At 38.1% G+C, this 23,034-nt stretch overlaps 1 protein-coding gene across 1 annotated transcript in view; it reads right to left on the reverse strand.

Moving 5' to 3' along the window:
* Sv2c (synaptic vesicle glycoprotein 2C) overlaps positions 1–23,034 on the reverse strand; it is a 234,060-nt gene that overhangs the window by 108,557 nt on the left and 102,469 nt on the right. The window contains exon 3 of the mRNA XM_005328941.5: positions 12,464–12,644. Within this exon, the coding sequence (XP_005328998.1) occupies positions 12,464–12,644 (181 nt within the window). The remainder of the gene's footprint in view (positions 1–12,463; positions 12,645–23,034) is intronic.

Below are 23,034 nucleotides of genomic sequence, written 5' to 3' on the forward strand. Positions count from 1 at the left end.
CAATTTCACTCCAATACCTACCTTTCATTCCTCTGGTCCCTTTCTTTAACCTAATGATTTCCATGTGACTTTCATTATGTAATTTTTTTTCCCTCTAGATTCCACATTTGAGAGAAAACATCAGATACTTGTCTTTATACTATATGAATTCTTAAATATGTATTCTAATAAAGATATGTAGCAACATAAACAGATTATGGAGCCAACTGGTGATGGCTCAGTTAAAGAGTATGTACTGCTTTATTTATCTTCACATTTCTGTCAGGTAAATTGCTATTGACATTTCAAATAAATTTGAGTCTAGGAGTACAACATGTGTTTATCCATTTAACAATAACTGATTTTCTTAGAGCCTTTGATATGATTAAGAAATATTGGAAGTGACTTCAGCAAATGCAATTTAGGAAAAGGCCATTTTTGCAGCAAACTGGGTGTAACCTGATGAACCACAAGAATTATAATGTTCTGCATTAACTGGTAGATCAAAACATGGCACCATTTCATGTATTTTCCCTGCTCAAAGTGATGCCATATTTATCCCATTGCTGGTTGAAAGCAGACCATTTAGGCCAGCATTACTGAATCTATGGGTTGTGAAATTAATTTAGCACCTATAAACAGCATCTTAAAAAATCAGGGGTTATAGCTCAGCTGTAGAGCACTTGCCTCACACATGTGAGGCACTGGGTTCAATCCTCAGCACCACATAAAAACAAATAAATAAAGATATTGTGTCCATCTTAAAAGAAAACTTTTAAAAAATCAGAAATGAAGATATTTGAGTGCAATCCAAATTATAAGGATAAAGCATAAGTGTAGGTCATGAAACTTTTTGTACCATTAACATACTTGTTGTATACAGTGTGTGTATGTATAATGTATATTGGGTCACTGAGTATTTCTAAGTGAGAGTTACTATTCAAAAATTTAAGAGATGACTTAAAATTTAAGATGGCTTAAAAGCATCTGTACTTGTTTCTCTGGGCCATTAAGGCAGTGGTTCTAGATAAAATATCTGGGGTTATGACTCCAACATCTTCAAATGCAGCACTTGGTGATTTAGCGACAGCACACAAAGTCAACCAAACCCTCAAACAAGAAATAAATGCATGTAGTAGGTAGTCAAAACTAGTTTGCCCTGTATCACACTTTGGTAGACTCACATGGTTCTCATGCACAACTTCTCAAGGAGCTCATGCCATGAAGAAATAGGCTGAGTTTAAACATTCAGTGTTTGAATATATTTTAAGTGGTGTCATTATAACACACAGTTTTAGTGGGGAATAAAATGCCCATGCCACAAACCATTTATTGCTATACCTATTTTCACTTAATGTGAAGAATCCATTTATTTCTCTGTACATAAAGTCCTAGTTCTTTTCAAGACATAAGAATAGTTCCAGTTTTTACTGACTTTTCACATCCTAATTAATGTTTTGTCAGGAGTCTGGGCATTCTGTATATAATAGCTATAACTCGCACTTCTTGGAGGCACAATTGCACATCAAGATATGCCAGGTGCCTCTGAACTGAGATAGATGTACTTCAGTGTGGCTAAAATTTCAAGTGGAAGAATGTATACTTGCCTGTTAGTTTTCAACCAATTATTGTTGCAGAAGTGAATACCAACTATTCTGGGCTTGTAAGCAATCCAACTGGTTTTGATTCAATGCCTCTTTTTTAAGGTGTTGCTGTTTGCATGGACAGCAAGGAGCTCTAATGCCAAGGGATAAATGAGCCTGAGGAATTAGTGAAGGATCCTACTTAAATACTTTGAAAAATTCTTTATATTCAGAGATCTACAAAACAATCCAAACATCTACATTTCTTATTGTAGACTATCCTCTATTTTTGGGAAAACATGACTCTTCATCTTCCTGTGACATCCTTTAAGCTGAGAAAAAAAACATTCCATTGTGCTATAATGTTAACTGTTATTGGTATTTCGTATATCATTAGGATCTTGAAGGTGGGGAACATGTAGTCTTTATCTTTGAATTACTATCATCTGGCCCAGTGGACATGCAACAAGTGTTTGTTAAAAAGAACTAAATTCCAGACTCTGCATTTTGGGAGTTGGTACACCAAATCTTCTAGAATATTCTGTTCTGAGGACTTAAACATCTCAAAGGATGGAAACCTACACTTCATTTCCTGGGTCAATCAGACCACAAAGGAATTTGAGGGTACGGGGATGGAAATTCCAATAGTGATGTAACTCCCAAGAAGTTCCTCAGTTACTCTGTGCCTTACTTGCTATGGTCACCCCTGGGTACCCAGCTGCCTTGGTGGCCCTTATCATTGAGAGAGTTCATTTGAGATGGTCAGAGGACACTGGGAAACAAAAAAATCCTGTTGGGTATTCCAGGGGCTTATGAAATATCTGTGTGTCTTCCAAATGAATGTAGCTGATATAATTATCAGCTATAAAAATATTTAGACAAGAGATAAGGCAGGTGTTCTGTCTTGTAAGAAAATTTGTTTCCTACAATAAGTATTAAGGGCAAGAATATCTGCCACAACCCAATATCCAAAGCTCATAAATTTTAAAAATCTTCCTATTGTTATTCTACATCTGGGGTTAATACATATTATGATAATTATTATTGTTGTTAATGTTGCTTATTTCATTAAAATACAATTTCTGAGAATACAAATATTAAAGATTAAAAATATTTAAATGGAAGTTCTTTAACTCCTATGTATCAGTAGTTCATAAAGAGGACTTATTGTGTTTCCCTCTGCCCAACATCTACAGATATTTGACAATGGATGGGGACATTTTTAGTTGCCACAGCTCAGAGGGTGCTACTGGTATCAAGTAGGTAGAGGCCAGGGACCAAACTAAATATTCTATAATGAACAGGATAACTCTTAGCACATAGAAAGAATTACCTAGCCCCAAATAATATAGTGCCAAGGTTAAGAAACTCTTGTGATGAGTGGGGATTTAATGTGGAAAGTACAATTGCTTTCATATTTTAAAAGTCCATATGACATAAAGTGGTTGCCTTTTGCTTTACCTGATGAATAACACACCCATAAATTCAGTTAACAAGGAAAGTTTATAATAATAGTAACAACTGTTAAAATCTGCTCAAGTTCTTGTTATTTCAAGTTCATTTTTGATGGAATGTTTACACCAATAAAGCAATCAAATCAGAGTGGTTTATAAAAAATTTTTCTCAGTATCAAATATTGTTTTATTAGTTGTTAAATTTAATTATCCTTGGTGATAGGAGGCACAGAAGGAATAATCATTGAAATCCACATTCTATACGGCAGAAGATTATTCAGATTCAGAATAATTGAATTTACACAAATGAAATAGAATTTTGATATTCAGCATTTTGGAGTTGGGGTAGTAAATAATTTTAATAAAAGTAATCTTAACCTTAGTAAATAATAATTATTTTTGGTTTTGGAAATTAATTATAGAATGTTAAGAAATTTAAAAAATTGCATTAAATTGGGACTAAATAGGGACTTCCCCCCTCACACACACACACAAGCACACATATACACAACTTACTAGGTCTGCATGTGACTTGATACTATGTGCTTGGTAAATATCATGAAACAAATTTATTTATTTATTTATTTATTTTTTTAAAGAGTGAGAGAGGAGAGAGAGTGAGAGAGAGAGAGAATTTTTTTTTTAATATTTATTTTTTAGTTCTCGGTGGACACAACATCTTTGTTGGTTTGTGGTGCTGAGGATCGAACCCGGGCGGCACGCATGCCAGGCGAGCGCGCTACCGCTTGAGCCACATCCCCAGCCCCGAAACAAATTTATTTATCCTCCTCAATAGTCTAAAAGTTTTGAGTGGGATATTATGTATGGTAAAGAATGCATTGGCTTTGCAAATAAAATTTCTTGGGTGCTGGGAAATGTGAGATATATAAGTGAAATCAGTCTAACAGAGCAGGTGATAGAGGATGCCAAATATTACTGTCGACACAAACCTCACTGAGAAACTGGGAAGCTGGTTTTCCTAATCCCTGCAAATTTCATATTACTCCAGTTCAGATGGCAACTCAGTTGTGGGTAATGTTTGTCCCCATACCTCATACCAATTTATGGTGGCTGCTACGGTTTGGGTAAGTCTCCCCCAAGGCTCATGTGTTAAAGGCTTATTTTCCCTCCCTGTGGAACAATTGGAAAGAGATGGAACCTTCAAAAGATAGAGCCTGGTGGGAGGTACTACAGTTATCAGAGCATACCCTTGAAGGGGATATGGGGATCCTGGTCCCTTCCTGTCACTCTCTTTTTCTTCTGGGCTGCCATGAGGTAGGCAGCTTGCTCCACCATGTGTTCCTGGTGACGCTACCTCACCACAGGCCTCAAACCTATGGGCCTATTGAACATGGACTGGAACCTCCAAAACTGTGAACCAAAATAAACTATTCCTCTTTTAAAGTTGGTTATCTCAAGTATTTTGTTATAGTAATGGAAAGCTAGCTGACAAAGAGAGGTTTAAGATTCTGCAGGGAAAGGGGAGATTATAGATTAAAAAAAGAATAGCTGTGCTTAAAATTGTTTGAAGTATGATATAATTTTAGGGGCAAGATTATAGACTATCTAATGACTTCTTGTTCTGAGGAAGAATTCTACTAATTCTGTTCTGCTTTAATTTTCCATCAAGCATATAACAAAGAAAAATTTCATTCTGGCTTATTTTAACATGTTATTATCAAACATCTTTTTACCTCCATCTTCCATTTTCCATTTCCATTGAGAAGCAAGGCATTATTTAAAAACATAATTTAGGAGGAAGTTAGATAATCATTGTAAAGTCACATATTCTATACAGATAATAAGCAGAGGACAAAGTCCACCCAGAGTCCATTCTGGATGCTTTTATGAAGACATGTATTTATGGGCTTATAAAAAAGTCTATGCCAGGAATCACCCTTACAAATACCTTACATGAAAAATGTCCTTTTAATCCTTACTCAGAATCAATAAAAAGATGGGAAGACTTTGAACTGCCAGGCCAATTACAAAGCAATTCTAAACCAATTCATATGTTTTAAATCACTCACAAAAATAAGAAATCAAAGAAGTAGCCCCAAAGATGAACCTTTCAGTATCTTCTATTTATTTGGAACTTCATAGCATATCCCAGACCACAGGAAGGGTATCCAAGGCTTGGATGAAAGAGCAGGCTTAACAGTATCTGAATAGGCCAGGCTGGCACAGAAAATAAGATTGCTATGTTAACAAGAAGGCACATATTTGTAAAAAGTAATCAATATAGAAATAATTAGGAGAAGCACATTAACTGGTAGTAACTAAACCCAAAATAGAATGGAGGATGGAAATCTCCTTTGCCCAATAGCAGTGCTAAAGGACACATGATTTAGGTAGCTTTAGTCTTCCAATCTCCAAAGCCATAAGTAAAAATATTAATATTCTTTGACATAGGGAGTTGTTTTCTTCCTATGTCAAATTCATATGAACCAATTCATATGTTTTAAATCACTCACAAAAATAAGAAATCAAAGCAGTAGTCCCCAAGATGAACCTTTCAGTATCTTTTATTTATTTGGAACTTCATAGCACATCATAGCACATAGAAACTATGAAGAGAATAATTGGCAGAAAACTTGGTTATTGAAAATATAGTAATCTGCCATCATAATTTGAGCACAACTAGAACATTTCTAAGAAAACATAGCAATTCAACAACCCAAGCCCTTGTCTGCATTCAGCTTGGTCCCCTAAGCCCCCAAACCTGTGGACATCTGCACCTGCAGCCACAGACCGGGCATCACCAGGAGAAATGGTGTAATGATAGCTCAGGATTCTAATGTTGTCTTGGACAACAAAACAAACAAAAATCAATGGATCTAGCTGTTGGGAGAGCTGGAAGAATGCATCACCACAGGATCTACCTGGTACCATGAATGAAGATGCTGTGGTGATCTAGAAGAAATGGTGATCATGCAGATGTATGCAGCCACTTGCTGCACACATCTATACATACATCATCCACTTCCCCACTATCCCTCTGCTTACCCATCCATGCATCACCCCTCCACCTACCCCACCACCAGGTTCAACTCTGCACCAAGTATATTACCAGTTACTCTCTACAACTTGAGTTTGAGATTATTTTTGGATTAAAGATAATCTAGTACAACTGTTGCCCCATTTTCCATATTGGAAATTGAAAAATGTCTTTCCATTCCAATTTTATGAGGTCAGAAGTCTTCCTGGACTCATCTTTTCAAACATTTGGGAGCACCCATCAGGTATGGGGCATGTGGCTATATGGAATCAGACATTTCTGGCTAAGTCTGAGATCTTCAGAGTTTGGGAGTTATAAGTTTGGATTCTGGACCCAGACTGCTTGAGTATGAAACCACTACATCGTTTACTGTGTGACTTCAGTTAGTTACTTAACCTTTCTGTGCCTCAACTTCCTCATCTATAATATATAGATCAAATATTATGAATAGTATCTTCAGAGGGTCACTGTGAGGTTGATACTAGTCAATACATGTAAAGTGCTGACTCCAGCACCTCTCATAGGGTAGGCACTATAGAGGTATTTGATAAAACATATTTTAAAAGTCTTGAAATTTTTAAAATGAATCTGCATTTTTTCCAATATGGTAAAGAAGTAAAACATATCTTAAGAGGAAGATTGGTTTTGAAAAAAAAAACCTTATAGTTCAGAATCAAACTAAAAAATCAGAAGAGTTGGGAATGGTTGACCATTGGAACTATCTGTGCCTCACTTTTCTAATTAAAAAAAGGCATAGTATTTTTGAATGCTTAATAATTAAAAACAATAGTGGGACTAAATGAGATGCTACTACAAAACATCCTGAAGAATTCCAGTTAATGGTGACCATTTCTGCAAAGCTAAGGTAGTGTTATTATACATAATATATAGTTAATGAATGGATATTGCAAATAGCTATGAAGGATGCATTTGTTAGGCTCAATTTATAGAGATACAATGACTATTCTTTGTCTTAAGATGCACAGACACACTGAAATTTCATTTTAATTCTTGTTGCTGTTGTATTTTTCTCCTGACCTTCATGCTTAGCAATGCCAGACCCTCCGTGAGAAGTTTCCAACTCTGACAATGCCTGGCATCCAACACATTATCATTCCCATAATTAACAGTGACTGGAAACAAATAATTTAATTCTGGGGCAAATGAAAATGAATCAGTGGTGCCAACTCCATTTCCCATCTTTCTAATTTTCTGTTACAAAAGAGGGGGAGGGACGTGTCTGTTCCTTGGTGTGAGATTTGTTTAGGAAAATAAAAGACAGATGAGTAATTTTTGATGGCCTATCCTTCATTCCTGTAAAACATTGTTGTCCCCAGCAAGAAAATCTTTCTTTGTACTGAATAAATATTTAGACTCACACAGAATATGGCAGCTGGGCATATTTATGTTTCTAAGAAGATATACTCATGACATGACTTGGAGAATTAGGAGGAAAGCACATTTAGAGACAATGAAATAATAAACTCAGGTAGATCTATCTGAAACAATAACTTCCAGTCCCCTTCAGTACTGAAGGAACATGATATAGTGCTGCTAACAATGCTACAGAAGAGAGCAACTGCATGTGACATTTGCATCAAAACTGGCAGAAAGACATTCAAGCCTTGGAGTCAGAATGTACCATTTACTTAATTGTAGAGTTCTGAGTTAAAAGAACTTAAATGCAACTTAACTCCTAGCTGAGTCATTTCTGGTTCTAAATCTGCAAAATGAAGGGTCTGGGCTAGAACTTCTCTTCATGTTCTAAAATTTATAGGTCATGGAGCTGGTGGGTAGGAGCTCTACCAAGCTCTACCTGCTAAATGGATCTATTTAAATGATGCATTCCAGATCTGTGGAATTAAGCACAGGATGGAGTCAATGACTCAGTGGCTCACTGTGAGAAAGATCTAAGCTAAAACCCCATTGACCACTGATTTCCAAAAGCTCCTACTCTGTCTGGTGGACCACAGTAACATTTTGGATCTCTTGGAATTAGTGCTAGTTCAGAGTCTATGTCCAGCAAGTCATGAGAAGCCTGTCCCCCCCCCCCCCCCAAGTTCAGTCTTCCTGGTGAAAGCTGGGAGAAATATCAACACATTTTTGGCAGGGTAGTGGCACTGTTTCTCATGGGAACCTGGTCTGTATCTCGTTCAAGAGGTTCTGGGTCTATGAAGTGGCTGTAGTCTAGAAGTTTATTTAGGGGACATGACTTTCTGTTTTTATGACTCAGTTTAAGTTTTTGTTAACTAGACATGGAAATTTTCTGCTTATACAGGTCAAGTAAGAATTTAATTAATAGGCTTCCTATTTTACTTCTAGGAGCACTAGATGAACTAGCCCTGGTCTGCAGGGTCAGATTTTTCTGTCTTGCCTCTGCAAGTAACATGCCCATCCTTCCTCAGTAACTAAGCAGTTCACCTGCCTTTCATATCTGTGAGGTTTGGGTCTGTGGATTGAACTATCCATGGATCCAAAATATTCAGAAAAAAACCCCTGCATCTATAGGGATATGTACAGACTTTTTTTTTTTTTGGTCATTATTTCCTAAACAACACACTATAACTATATATATGGCACTTACATTGTATTAGGTATTACAAATAATATAAAGATGACAAAGTATACTGGAGAATGTGCACAGGTTACATGCATTATACACTGATGTCTTGAACATTATCCAAGAGGTCTAGGAATCAATGCTCCACTGATCCTGAGGGCCAGTATAGAAAAAGACTATTGTCCAAATCCAAGCCCTTTGGAATTTACATGCTGGTAGAGGAGAGAAAGATAAAAGTAAAAACTAAGTATCTTCAAGAAGACAAAACGGAGTTACAGTGAGAGCCACTGTGAGTTGCTGTCAGGTAAACACCTCCCCCAGGTGGGTAGGGTGAAGGCTCTGCGAGAACAACCTTCGAAATGGGAAAGGGGCTAGTACTGTGCTCCTGTGAAAGACATGTGGCTTAGAGGGTCTGAGCGCCAGAGGCCCACAACAGAAACTTTCCTGACCTTGTAAACCTTAATTCCCTGGTCATCTCAATTTTTAAATAATTTTTAAATTGAGTTTTCCTCAATTTAAAAATTGGATCAGAGGTGGATGAAAGGAGATGCTTAGCCATACAGCTATAACATGAGTATTTATTTAAGGTCTTCAGCATGACAATCTTAATGCTCTGGCTCGTTTTAATAAAGAATGTTTAAATAAAAAGGAAATATATCAACACTTCTGCTGTTTAGGTAGCTGAGTTCATAATTAATAGAATGAATGATTTAAACATTACATGCCTTTGAAAACAGGAAGCACTTCTGGGTGGAATTTGGTTTCTCATTCATAATGTTGTCATTTTTTTTTCTCCTTTTGGGAACCTCCCAAGCCCCTTGAAACCTCTCTTCAAGTGTAACGATTGGAGGGTGGAGACTGGGAGGGCTAACTGGGTGGCTTCCTTCTATAACTAACCACGCAGCTTGAGGAGAGGATTCAGCTAGGAAATAGGATTCTTCTAGGAAAGGCCTGGCATGGCTTCAGGAGGTAGAGCAGGAGCTAAAATGAGGTTTGAATTAAATTGGATGGGACTAGAGAAAAGAGATTGCCCAGAGTCTCATTTGGATGAGACTTCACAGCTATTCAAGAACAGGGTACCCAGATAAACTGAAGTTGAAAAGTACCCTGGGCCAGTGGAGGCAGTACTCTACAAACTCAGATGAGGGGGAAAGATATCGTGATTGACAACTTGCCAACAGATTCAGGGAAACCTGGATAGCTGGGGGAGTATTATTCTGAGTATTCATCGGGTATTTCCAGAGAAGATTGGCCTGTGAGTCTGTGGATAGAGTGGGGAAGATCTACCCTTGATCTGGGCAGTTACCATGCACTAGTCAGGGGACCTGAGCATAACAAAAAACAGTAGAGGAAAAGGAGAATTTTTTTTCCTCTCTCTCTCTCTTCTTGAGCTGGGACATCTTTTTTCTCTGGTTTTTGAATTCTGGAATTGGTATCAGTATCCCCATCTTCCTAGGTACTCAGACCTTGGACCTTGGACCTTGGACTGGGAATTAAACAATTGGCTTCCCTGGTTCTGAGGCTTTTGGACTTGGACAGAGCCATGCTAATAACACCCAGAGGTCTCCAACCTCTAGACAACCTGCTGTGGAATTTCTCTGCTTCTACAATCTCATGAACCAATTCCCTTAATAAATTCCCCATTATCTAGCTAGCTAGCCTATTGGATCTGTCTCTCCAGAGAGCCCTGACTAATACAGATATCTTTCTTCTTTTCTTTTAGTTTAATTTCTTAAGTCCCCTCAGCTGCGGGGTTACATAAAACTCAGGATGTTTTGATTCCTCTACTAAGATAACTAAACTCACATCATGTTCCCCTCAGCCCTGTCCCTGGCCTAGGAAACTGTCACCTGTCCTGGTGAGCAGGAGGCTTGATTTTATTTGCCATACTTTCTCACAAATCTTTTGTTCATGATTGATCATTTCACTTAACTTTATGGGTCAGATTTGAATTCAAAGCCAGGAAGAGGCCCCTTTCTGCATCCTTCCTGTTGTCACTCTGAGGCAATGAGCACAGGACAGCTTAGCTGAGTGAATGAGAGAACAAGTTCAGAGGGAATAGGAAATGCCAAAAATCATGGGTGAATTCTAAAACATTATCTCACATTTTCTTCTCTACCATTACTTTTATTTAGTACATTATCTCATTTGATCCTTATACTCCACGGTAGGAATGTAAGGTTCTGTTATCTCCCTTTCACAAAAGAAAAAAGAGAGTGTGGGAGTCACCAGGAAGAGCCTAAATGATGTGAATTTCTTGATTCCAGTTCTATGCCAACTTCATGGAGTTGCTACAGTGCTATCACCTCTCAGATCACAATTTATAGAGACCACCTGTGTTAGCAATACATTGTGCTTTTCAGGATAATTTTTTGTTAGAGGTTAGCAGCCCTGACCTGCTGACTGGAGAATAATTTGTTCATGATAGGGATAAGGCTGGTATCGTGAATAAGCCCACAGTTTCCTCTTCCTTCCAGAATTAGTTTATGGACAGTCGATTGGTTTGCAGTATTTTGCAGTTATCATAATGGCCCTTTGTCTCTATAGTCAATTGGGTTGGCCATGTTACAACACAGATTGACAATTAAAATTGTCATAACCATTTTACCCTTCAGGTACTTTGAGTTTGTGGATATCAAAATTTCCCAGAGAATACATGAACCAAAATACCACCCCATATCAGCAGTGTATGTAGCCAATCTCACACAGACTGACACCAAAGATTCCTTCTGCTGAGGTCAAGTCCCTTTTGCCCATCATCACAAAGAAAATAATTGATTCTGATCTTTTTTTTTTCCAAGAAAAAATATACTTTCCTTAATTCTGTAACCATCTTAATTTGGTGTAATGCAGTGTTGTCCCTTTAAGGAATGCTCCTGAAAATTGTGCAAGTAAGTCAAATATTTGTTATGTACCTGTCATGTGAGGAGCTATAGGAAATACTGCTATATGTAATTAAGAAAGACATCCTGGTATACCCTTATCTTATTTCACAAGATTGTGTTCTGCTGCATAGGTTGTGATATTGTATCATCAACAACTGCAACCAATAACGTCTCAGATTCATAGCCCAGTCTGTCTCCTTCTCTTCATCTAAAAATTTAAATGAAGAGAAAGAAGTCTATCAATGAAAAGAATGTCTCTAAATTCTTAGTTATGAATCAGAAATTTTATCTCTAAATTTTTCCTTAATAAACCAGAATTTCTCACACTCTCCTAATCAAGCTATTGAGTTTTCCCAAACCTGTGGATTCACATAGTGTAGTAATAAGTGCTTTCTTTGAAGAAAATGGCTCCATCATTGGCTCTCCCATGTCACTGCATTTGGCTAGGTAGCACAACTTCTGTTAATCCTATAGGAGTCAGGAACTTACCTAAAGTGCCTCTTCCACCTCAAGAAGCAGGCTTCCTACTGAGTCAGACACCCAGATAATGCATATCAATAAAAGTACAGTCATATGTGACACTCTAGTCCTGAATTTAAGATCATCCCTAAATAGTTTGGACCTTTAATTAGCTCTTAGTTGGCAGAAGGATTTCTTGCTTAAATTAAATTTTCAGAAGAAACATACATATATGAACATGCTCTGTTATGGAAATAACTTTCCATTTAAACAGTATCAATTTCCTGGAGGTTTGATATGTAAGTGTCAGCTGTGAGAACATAGGTATATTTCACTTATCCCTCAAGATTGACCTGTGAGTCTGTGGACAGACAGAGATAATTATATCTCTAAAACTCAGCAGTGTAGCTCCTCAGGCTGACACAAACACAGAGAAGGAGAATTGGTAAGAAATAATCAATTGGTAATGAGGTCTTCTAGGTTAAAGGATGTATACAATTATGAAATAAACACATTACTATAAAATATGAAGGAGAAAACCTTACCCGAATCCAGAAAGTAAGCGACAGAAGAGAAAGAAGCCATAACCTTGGACAAATGAAGAAAGGAAGGCAAAGAATCCGTTGACAGACATGCAAATCAGAAGAGACTGTTTCCTTCCCACTTTGTCTGCCAGTCCTCCCCAGAAGAACGCCCCCACCATCATCCCGAGGTACACTATGCTGCCTGCAACACACAGAAAACAAAGAGACACATCAGAAATCCGGAGTAAATGACACAGGGGACAGCAAATGAACAAGGAACAAAATACATTCCGGCGTTTTGCATAGAGACACACTCTTAACAAATACATCCTTTAGGATTCAGTTCAGTTCTGAGTTGCATGAGCTATGAAAGGTACCTTGGGCTGCCATGACCAATTGCAAGGGCTGATGGGAAGTTATTTCCTCTACCATCTCATGCCAATACTACAAGATGGCTGCATCCTATCCCAGTCTTGAGAGGGTGGTTATACAGTAGGCAGACATGAGAAGTATCCACTCAAAGTAATCCTAGAGTTTGACTCATGGTCAAGTCACCTTTGGTCTGAATGCCCAGTGCATCACCATGACAAGGCCAAGGTAAGAGACCAAGGCAAGGGCCCCAGGTCAAACAGGACCCCATACATTGCCTCAAATCTCTGCCTGTAGTAGATGATCTGTGCCACAGCAGACCCTTTCCCCCCATAGGGGATCCCATGGTTTTTTTCTCTCTAGTCCTTCTTGAAAGCCCAGGCCTTTCCCTGGGAGTTAAGGAAAGTGGGCTTAGAGTTTACAAGAGTTAATCTTAAAATGATCTTCAGAGAAGACTCTTGGAGTGAGGAGCTTAAAGAAAGGAGAAAGAACTGTTAGTATGTTGGGAAAATGAATCTTATCATTGTTGGCTTCAATCCCTAAGGGAAAAAAAATGGAAAAAACAGGAGTTAAATAGACATCTCTCTTGCTGTTGCTGTGAGTAGTAGACTCCAGATTCTAGACCAGACTTTGGGAATCTTTCAAATTCATTTTATTATTCTAAAATGCCAATTCCCACAAGCCCAATCTAGAATGTTAGGTATAGTAAATGTTAGTTCAAAAGGATTTCTAAAACCATATAAAATGTCTAAGAAAAATAACATAATAAGTGAAAATTTATGATATCTGGATGTGGCATTAAAAAAGCTGCTGCTTCATCTTTCAACCACTTTTGTTTTTCCTTCCTTTACCCAACCACCATTTTCTAAGGCATATTTGAGATTCTCTGTGGCATCAAAGTAAGAAGGTGAAAAAAAAAAGCATTATTTTATGTGTTGCTTTAGGTTAATTTGGGAAACATCCTATTTAAACATTCATTCCCAAATTAGTTTGCTAACCAGAGTTAACGAATCAATATGAGACTCAGAAGGAAAACACTTGGCAAGGTCTTGAGACTCTTGCATCAATGAGGATGCTTCCTTGCAGATAGCTGAGTATACCAAGCTATAGTGAATGGTGAATGTTGGGAGCAATTGTAAAATCAGACAAAATGTAAGTTGTTTTTAATTAGATTAGAGTACTGCAAAGAGGTGGGTGGTCAAACTTTGCCAGAGTGTGGATGACATATTTTTCTCTGAACCACAGGACTGACTATACACAGATGATCCTTCTCAATAGAGACCACTCATCTCATATCATGAGATCCAGTGCATGTCCAGACAATGGTTAAAGAATGGATCAGCACAGTGCAAGGGAATTGCAAAAGCAGACAGACTCATTCAGGAAAATGCATATGCAGCACATCTCTTATTTATAGCATAAGAGGCTCAAGTTTGCGGCTCACGGTTCTCAGAAGGATAAGTGGTTGCTAAGCTTCTCCATAATAACGTCTATGTCTTTAAAAATGCCTGTAAGTCAGAAAGTAAACTTCCATAAATAAGGAGTGGCTTGTGGATGCTGCAATTTATTTTATTTTATTTTTTAAAGAGAGAGTGATAGACGAGGGAGAGAGAGAGAGAGAGAGAGAGAGGGAATTTTTTTTTTAATTTATTTTTTAGTTCTCGGCGGACACAACACCTTTGTTGGTATGTGGTGCTGAGGATCGAACCCGGGCCGCACACATGCCAGGCGAGCGCGCTACCGCTTGAGCCACATCCCAAGCCCCTGGATGCTGCAATTTAAAGACCTGGAAATCTTTCTTATATGTCCAGGCATAAGAACAAAGTCTTTCCACCCTTTAAAGCCTACAGCCTCCCTCCTTCATGATAGCACACTAACCCAAGACCTTCTGTGGCTCACCATAGTTATTGTGATACCATTGTTTTACACCAGTTATCACAGGAAAAGGGGTTTCACAGAAGTTAAGCTACAGAAGCAGTGACATCACTAGCTTACCTTGCTTTGACCTATTGTGTGCTCAGCATCAAAATCATTTCTAATGATCCTCTGGATCTCAGAAGTGTCCATGGTGATATCTCCTTTTTTGTCTCTAATTTTGTTGATTTGTTTTCTCTTTATTTCTTCTGATTAGTTTCACTAAGGGTTTATCAATCTTATTTATCTTTTCAAAGAACCAGCTCTTTGTTGCACTAAACTTCACAATGTTTTTTATTCTCAATTTTACTAATTTTGGCTCTGATCTTAATTGTTTCCTGTCTTCTACTGATTTTGGTATAAATTAGTCCTTCTTTTTCTAGGTCCTTGACGTTTTCATTAGATAACTTATTTGGGATTTTTTTTTTTTTTTTATCTGTAAGCGTTCAGTTTTATAAACTTTCCTCTTGGTAATGCCTTCATGCTGTCCCAGAGAATTTGATATGTTGTGTCTTTGTTCTCACTTATTTCTTTTTTTTTAAATTAGTAATAGCAAGCATTTATTTAATGTTTACTCCAGACACTAGTTGTTTTGAAAATATTTGCTCACTTAATACAAGACCTAAGCAAGACAGATTGTTATTCCTCTTTTTTTAAATTTTTTTATTAGTTGCTCAAAACATTACAATGATCTTGACATATCATACATTTGATTCAAACAGGATGTGAATTCTTATTTTTCCACATGTACAGATTGCAGGATCACATTGGTTTTACAGCCACGTTTATACATACAACCATACTAGTGTCTATTGTATTCTGCTACCCTTCCTATCCCGCCTCCCCTCCCCTCCCCTCCCATCACCTCTCTCTACCTACTCTACTGTGACACTTTTCTCTGTCTTTTTTTCTTCCCCCTCACACCATCTTACATGTAATTTTGCATAATAATGAGGGTTTCCTTCCATCTTCCATTCCCCTTCTCTCTCCCATTCCCATGCACCTCTTGTCCCTATTTAATGGTAATCTTCTTCTCATGCTCTTCCTCCCTGCTCTTTTTTGAGTCGCCCCCCCATATCAAAGAAGACATTTGGCATTTGCTCCTTAGGGATTGGCTAGCTTCACTCAGCATAATCTGCTCTAATGCCATCCGTTTCCCTGCAAAATGTCATGATTTTGTTATTTTTTAGTGCTTAGTAATATTCCATTGTGTATAAATGCTACATTTTTTTAATCCATTCATCTACTGAAGGGCATCTGGGTTGGTTCCACAGTCTAGCTATTGTGAATTGTGCTGCTATGAACATTGATGTAGCTGTGTCCCTGTAGTATGCTCTTTTAAGGTCTTTTGGGTATAGTCTGAGAAGGGGAATAGCTGGGTCAAATGGTGGTTCCATTCTCAGCTTTCCCAGGAATCTCCATACTGCTTTCCAAATTGGCTGAACCAATTTGCAGTCCCACCAGCAATGTACAAATGTACCCTTTTCCCCACATACTTGCCAGCACTTATTATTGTTTGACTTCATAATGGCTGCCATTCTTACTAGAGTGAGATGGTATCTTAGTGGTTTTAATTTGCATTTCTCTGACTGCTAGAGATGGTGAGCATTTTTTTGTGTATTTGTTGATTGATTGTATGTCCTCCTCTGAGAAGTGTCTGTTCAGATCCTTGGCCCATTTGTTAATTGGGTTATTTGTTTTCTTGTTGTTTAATTTTTTTTATTTCTATGTATACTCTGGAGATTAGAGCTCTATCTGAAGTGTGAGGGGTAAATATTTGTTCTCAGGATGTAGGCTCTCTATTTACCTCTCTTATTGTTTCTCTTGCTGAGAAAAAACCTTTTACTTTGAGTATGTCCCATTTGTTGATTCTTGATTTTAACTCTTGTGCTATGGGTGTCCTATTAAGAAATTTGGAGCATGACCCCACAAGATGGAGATAAGAGCCAATTTTTTCTTCTATCAGACGCAGAGTTTCTGGTTTGATCCCTAGATCCTTGATCCATTTTGAGTTAACTTTTGTGCATGGTGAGAGAAAGAGATTCAGTTTCATTTTGTTGCATATGGATTTCCAGTTTCCCCAGCACCATTTGTTGAAGATGCTATCCTTTTTCCATTGCACGCTTTTAGCACCTTTGTCTAATATACGGTAGTTGTAATTTTGTGGATTGGTCTCTGTGACCTCTATTCTGTACCACTGGTCTACCCGCCTGTTTTGGTTCCAGTACCATGCTGTTTTTGTTACTATTGCTCTGTAGTATAGTTTAAAATCTGGTATCGCTATACTGCCAGTTTCACTCTTCCTGCTTAGAATTGCTTTTGCTATTCTAGGTCTTATATTTTTCCAGATGAATTTCATGATTGCTTTTTCTATTTCTGTGATGAATGCCGTTGGGATTTTGATTGGCATTGCATTAAACCTATAGAGTACTTTTGGTAATATCTCCATTTTAATGATGTTAGTTCTGCCTATCCATGAACAAGGTATATCTTTCCATCTTCTAAGGTCTTCTTCTATTTCTCTCTTTAGTGTTTTGTAGTTTCCTTTGTATAGTTCTTTCACCTCTTTTGTTAGGTTAATTCCCAAGTATTTTATTTTTTTGAGGATATTGTGAATGGGGTGGTTGTTCTCATTTCCATTTCAGAGGATTTGTCACTGATATACAGGAACGCCTTTGATTTATGTGTGTTGATTTTATATCCTGCCACTTTGCTAAATTCATTTACTAGCTCTAGAAATTTCTTAGTAGAGGGTCTGCTAGGTATTAGAAGAACTCAAATTAGCACTATTTGTGGGATCATGTTACCCACAAATAGTGCTAATTTGAGTTCTTCTTTTCCTATCTTTATACTTTTAATTTCTTTCATCTGTCTAGTTGCTCTGGCCAGTGTTTCGAGAACTATGTTGAATAGAAGTGGTGAGAGAAGGCATTCCTGTCTTGTTCCAGATTTTAGAGGGAATGCCTTCAATTTTTCTCCTTTCAGAATGATGCTAGCCTGAGGCTTAGTGTAGATAGCTTTTACAATGTCGAGGTAGATTCTTGTTATCCCTAGTTTTTCTAGTGTTTTGAACATAATGGGATGCTGTACGTTGTTGAATGCTTTTTCTGCATCTATCGAGATGATCATATGGTTCTTCTCTTTAAGTCTATTGATGGGTGAATAACATTTATTGATTTTTATATACTGAACCAGCCTTGCATCCCAGGGATGAATCCTACTTGATCATGATGCAAATCTTTTTGATATGTTTTTGTATCTGATTTGCCAGAATTTTATTGCGGATTTTTGCATCTAAGTTCATTAGTCTGTGGTTTTCTTTCTTTGAAGTGTCTTTGTCTGGTTTAGGAATCAGGGTGATGTTGGCCTCATAGAATGAATTTGGAAGTGCTCCTTCTTTTTCTATTTCCTGAAATAGCTTGAAAAGTATTGGTATTAGTTCTTCTTTAAAGGTTTTGTAAAACTCTGCTGTGTACTCATCTGGTCCTGAGCTTTTCTTGGTTGGTAGTCTTTTGAAGGCTTCTTCTGTTTCCTCAATTGATATTGGTCTGTTTAAGTTGTGTTCTCACTTATTTCTAAGAATTTCTTTTTTTTTCTTCTATGATCTGTTTCTAATTTAAAAGAGCATTGTCCAATGTCCATTTGTTTATGTCATTTCTATATTTTTTCCTAATATTGATTTCTAATTTCATTCCATTATTATCTGATAAGATTCATGGGATTATATCAGTATTTTTATATTTGCCAAGATTTACATTGTGAACTAAAACATGTCTATTTTGGAAATAGTTCCATGAGCTTCTGAGAAGAAAGTAAATTCAGCTGTTTTGGGGTAAAATATTCTGTAGATATCTGTTAGGTCCATTTGATTTATGGTATTGCATAGGTCAGAATATCTTTATTGATTTTACACCTGGATGACCTGTCTATTGGTGAAAGGGGTGTGTTGAAATCACCAGGCACTATTGTGTAAAAGTCCAGGAGAGGGACCTGAGGGCCTGGTTGGTTGTTGGTTCAACTCTACATATTGAAGTATTGTTGGAGCTTGAATGGGGTTAGTTTATGTGTGGAGTGAGTTTCACTGTTACTTGGTTAAGTTGTGAAACTAACTCAGCAGCACAATCTCTACACCATGAACTTGTAATGCTGCCATCACTTCCCAGCTCCTTTTAGAGAAAGGGGGAACAAGGAAAAGCAATAGTGGTAGCAACCATGTAAAGCCTTAAAATAAATGTCCAGTGCCTACTATGATATCTGTCACACTGTCACTTGAATAGAAATGTTAAATGGGTCAGCACTGGATAATAACCACCACAGCATGAATGGGGTAGGAATTTTATAAACTAAATAATTCTATCAGATAGTGAAATTACAGTTCCTTAAGTGAAGAGAAAATAAGGTAGGGAGGCAAGAACAAGTTTGAAATATTTTGAAAATGAACCGAGGAGAATAAGGAGAGAGGTAACAGGTGGCAGCTATAAATAAGGAGAAATAAGCCAGGCACAGTGATTTGGGAGGCTGAGGCAGGAGGATTACAAGTTCAAGGCTAGTCTCAACAACTTAGAAAGGCCCTCAGCAACTTAGCAAGACCCTGTCTCAAAATTTAAAAAATAAAATAAAAATAAAAATAATGGGATGTGGCTCAGTGGTAAAGCATCCCTGGGTTCAATCCCTAGTTAAAAAAAGGGAGGTGCAGGGGAATAAAAATAGCTAAAAGTGATAAAAAGAGAGGAATAGGGAATAAGAAAATTTGAGGGAAAGGAAAGTGAAGGAATAATAAGAGGAGCAAAGCAAAGGTACTAATAAAAATAAATTTTAAAAAATCAAACCCACACAAAATTTTATCTCACCAAGGTCAAAACAAGGTTAAATAACAATTGGGTAAAGAAAAAAGGCAATAAAATGAAATAGGAATTGTATGAATAAATAAATATATATTCTCAAACTTATCAATCCAGCTAGAACATACATGCACACACATACAATGGAAAAGAGTAAAATATAAATTTAAGTTAAAACTAAAAAGGGAAATATAGGGGAAAAATTCTTAATGAGGAATAAAGGGCTTGTTTTCATTGAGTTGGCTAAAACTGTTGGCAAAGATGTTTGTTCACTGCTAATGCTGTTGTGCCATTTTTGCATTTCTTTTTGGATCCTGTAACCCTCTGATTGAGTTTACAGGTTGTTAAATCTGATTTGTTTGTGTTTCTCACCAAGCTGCCAGCTGTTGTGGCCTGGAGCTAAAACCCGTTGTAGTAGCTCCCAGCTTCCCACCTCACCTATAGGATACGCTCCCAGAGCAGGGCTGATGTAGAGTTCTAAATGGAAAATTCCAGCAGCTGATGTTTAGTTGTGACTGTATTTTGGAACTTTCTTGGAAGGTATTTGAGATTAGATCCACATTTCTTTTTGCTGGGCAGATGCCCATCCCTGCTAAATGTCAAGGTCTCAGGACCTTCTGAAAATTCTAGTCCTAGGTGGAGGATCTAACCCACTGCAGGTCTCACATATTTCCCTGTCATGGACGTGAATTGCCCAGGATCAGACTGGGAGTGCAGACATACCTGTCTGTCAAGTCTCTGGTCTCTTCCCAGCTGCTCATTTGGGCCACCAAAGAGGGCTCTCTGCCCTTGGTGTTCCCAGGCTGAATCACCCTAGCATAATCCTCTCTGTACTGTTCCAGTCATGCTTTTCCAGGCACACTCTGAGCCCCACAACCTGTGACTGCTGGGTCAGACGGGCAATGCCCTTTATGAGCACTCCATCTTCCTCTTCAATCTTCAACTTGTCCCGACCACCATTTGTAGCTCAGTTAAGATCAGCCTCCCTCTCTATTCCCCAGGTTCCCCCAAGCCAATTGTATAAGCTGGATTTCCTCTTTCTGTGTTAGAGAGTTACTCTACTAGTTACTTACTATTTTTTTTTAATAATAGTAAACAATAGGCCTTGCTTTTACTTTCTTTGACTGGGCATCTGTTTGTGCCAGGTACTCTTTGAACAGTATACCTATTTTGGTTCATGTAATCTTCACCACAGTCCTGCAAAGTGGGAATTAACCCATTTCACAGATGAGGAAACTAAGGCTCAGAGAGACTATGCAACTTGATCTAACTGGTGGAAAGTGGCAAATCGAGGTTGTGAAATGATATTTCTCTGGTTAAAGCCCAGAGGTCTTTCTCAGAGCTAACATGCAGTTGGAATGTGCCAAGACCCACCACTCTGGACCCTCCATTTGGACCCTCTGGATTTTCCCTTGATCTGGGAACTAAACGGTTAAAACCTAAATAGGCTGCAGGGTGATGCCTAGTCCTATGAAAGAATTGTGATTCCTAGGCTATTCCTGTTATTAATGATTTTGAATATCACCACTATTCTTTCTGCTAAACTTACCTTGGGAATACCCATCACATGAAAACCAGGAATCAGGTGATGTAAAGCAGGCTCTCTAGACCTCAACTCAGTTTCACCTTAAAGAAAGTGAATTTAAGCACCCAGGCAAGCCTAGTTAACCTGGGTCTTGGCCATCTCCTTGATGCTAACATCCCATGACTTCCCACAGTCCTTCTAACACCCTGGCCCTGAAGGTGTTTGGATGTTCAGACTCCTGAGAGAACAGAGCTTATAATCTGGGGAGAGTGGCTTATTAGAAAGTAAATCAGAGAGAAGCATTCAGGTCAGAACCTTCCATGGCCTCTGGGACTAGATGACACAGACAGAACAATGTTGATGTGTCCATCCATGTCCCTGGACTCTAAGTACCCGACATTCTCTTTCAACTCCATCAAGATGCCTTAAGGAACTTCCAACTCAGTAAGGGATCCAGTTAGGCACACAACTAAATGAGCCTGAGCCCAAGCAGCTCAGGACCTGTCTTGGAAGGTATTTCTTGGAAGGAGCCTCCACCTCCACTGGCGGTGTAAACTGAGGCAGGGAAAAAGAGAGAAGTAGCTGCTAACTCTAATGTGGCCTCTGGGAAGATTTCACTAAGAAGTGCACACTGAGGGGAATCTGAAAAATAAGAAAGTGTACAAGATGTTGCTCAATTCTTCCATAACTGACAGGTTTATCACAAAAAAATCATCTTGGGCTGTATCTGATCTTCTACTCTGGTTAAAATACGTCTAAGATCTAAAGGTAAAATCTTTTATGACTATGCTTAGTATTGGTGATTAGTTGATTCCATCAGGAAGGCCATAGAAAGAGTCAAGCCCACACAATAGGCTATTTGAGACAAAAACAGTGTAATTAGCATGTTCATTTGTTGATCATGTGTTCTAATTAAAGTCAAATCTTGGAATTTTGGCAAAGCCATCAGGTGAGCAAAGCTGAAATCACTGATTGCCAAAACACAAACGTATTTCCGCCTTGTTTGTTGTTCACGTTTCTGTTTTGTTTTCATGGTGTTACAAGGAGCCCTTGAAAACTTAGTGTGGCTATGCCTTGGACATCCATGGGCCTTCTCTGCTCTCCTCATTTCATGGCCTGAATTTAAAAGGATCTTAGTCTAAAGCCCCTCATTTTACAAGAGGGATAACTGGGGTTGTGAGAAAATGGAATTTGAAATCAGATCTTTCAGATCTTTGGTCCTCAAAGTATGACCCTTGGAGTAAGGATATTGATAGAAAAGCAGGCTCTAAGGCCTCTTGAGGATTTGGAATCCTCTCTGATCCCCAGGTGATCTGTGTGCACATGTGAATCTGAAAGTGCTTTTAGACTGGTGTATTTTCCATGGAAATAACCTCTGGAATACAGTTAGTTCTTACTTAAAATTCGTGTTTAGTTCATGTTTGAGCAGAGAAGATGCAAACCACTGGATATTTTAACTCTAAAGACACGGGACAAGCAAGATCTCCCTGGACAAGCTAGAGATCTCTCAAGGACAAGCAGGAGCTGTGTACTTAGAAAAGGCTCACCTCCCTGGTGACCTGCCTTCCAATTTGGTTCCAGGAAAGCAATGTTAAGAGAGCCCAGGCTGCAATCCTTGGATTCTTTTATGAATTAATGAATATTTTAATTCAGTTTTGCTTTCAGGAACTTGAACCTGATCTGAGAAACAAACTCAGCCTACTCTTGCCATAGCTCTGGTGAAGGGTATTCTCAGCTAGCCCATCCCCTCAGTCTTCAAAAGACCAAGAGGCCTGGGGCATGAATTTCTCATTAAGGTATTTTCCAACATGAGGGCTGGTTTCATTTTATTTAATCATATAGTCATTTCCCCTGATAAATATCACATTTCCATTTCTGTCTCTTTGCTAAGTTGCTTTTGATTCCTTTTGACAATCCCTAAGGGGTTCCATCTTTTCCCCTTA

The sequence above is a fragment of the Ictidomys tridecemlineatus genome, chromosome 1 (assembly GCF_052094955.1).
Source record: "Ictidomys tridecemlineatus isolate mIctTri1 chromosome 1, mIctTri1.hap1, whole genome shotgun sequence".
Classification (NCBI taxonomy): Eukaryota; Metazoa; Chordata; class Mammalia; order Rodentia; family Sciuridae; genus Ictidomys; species Ictidomys tridecemlineatus.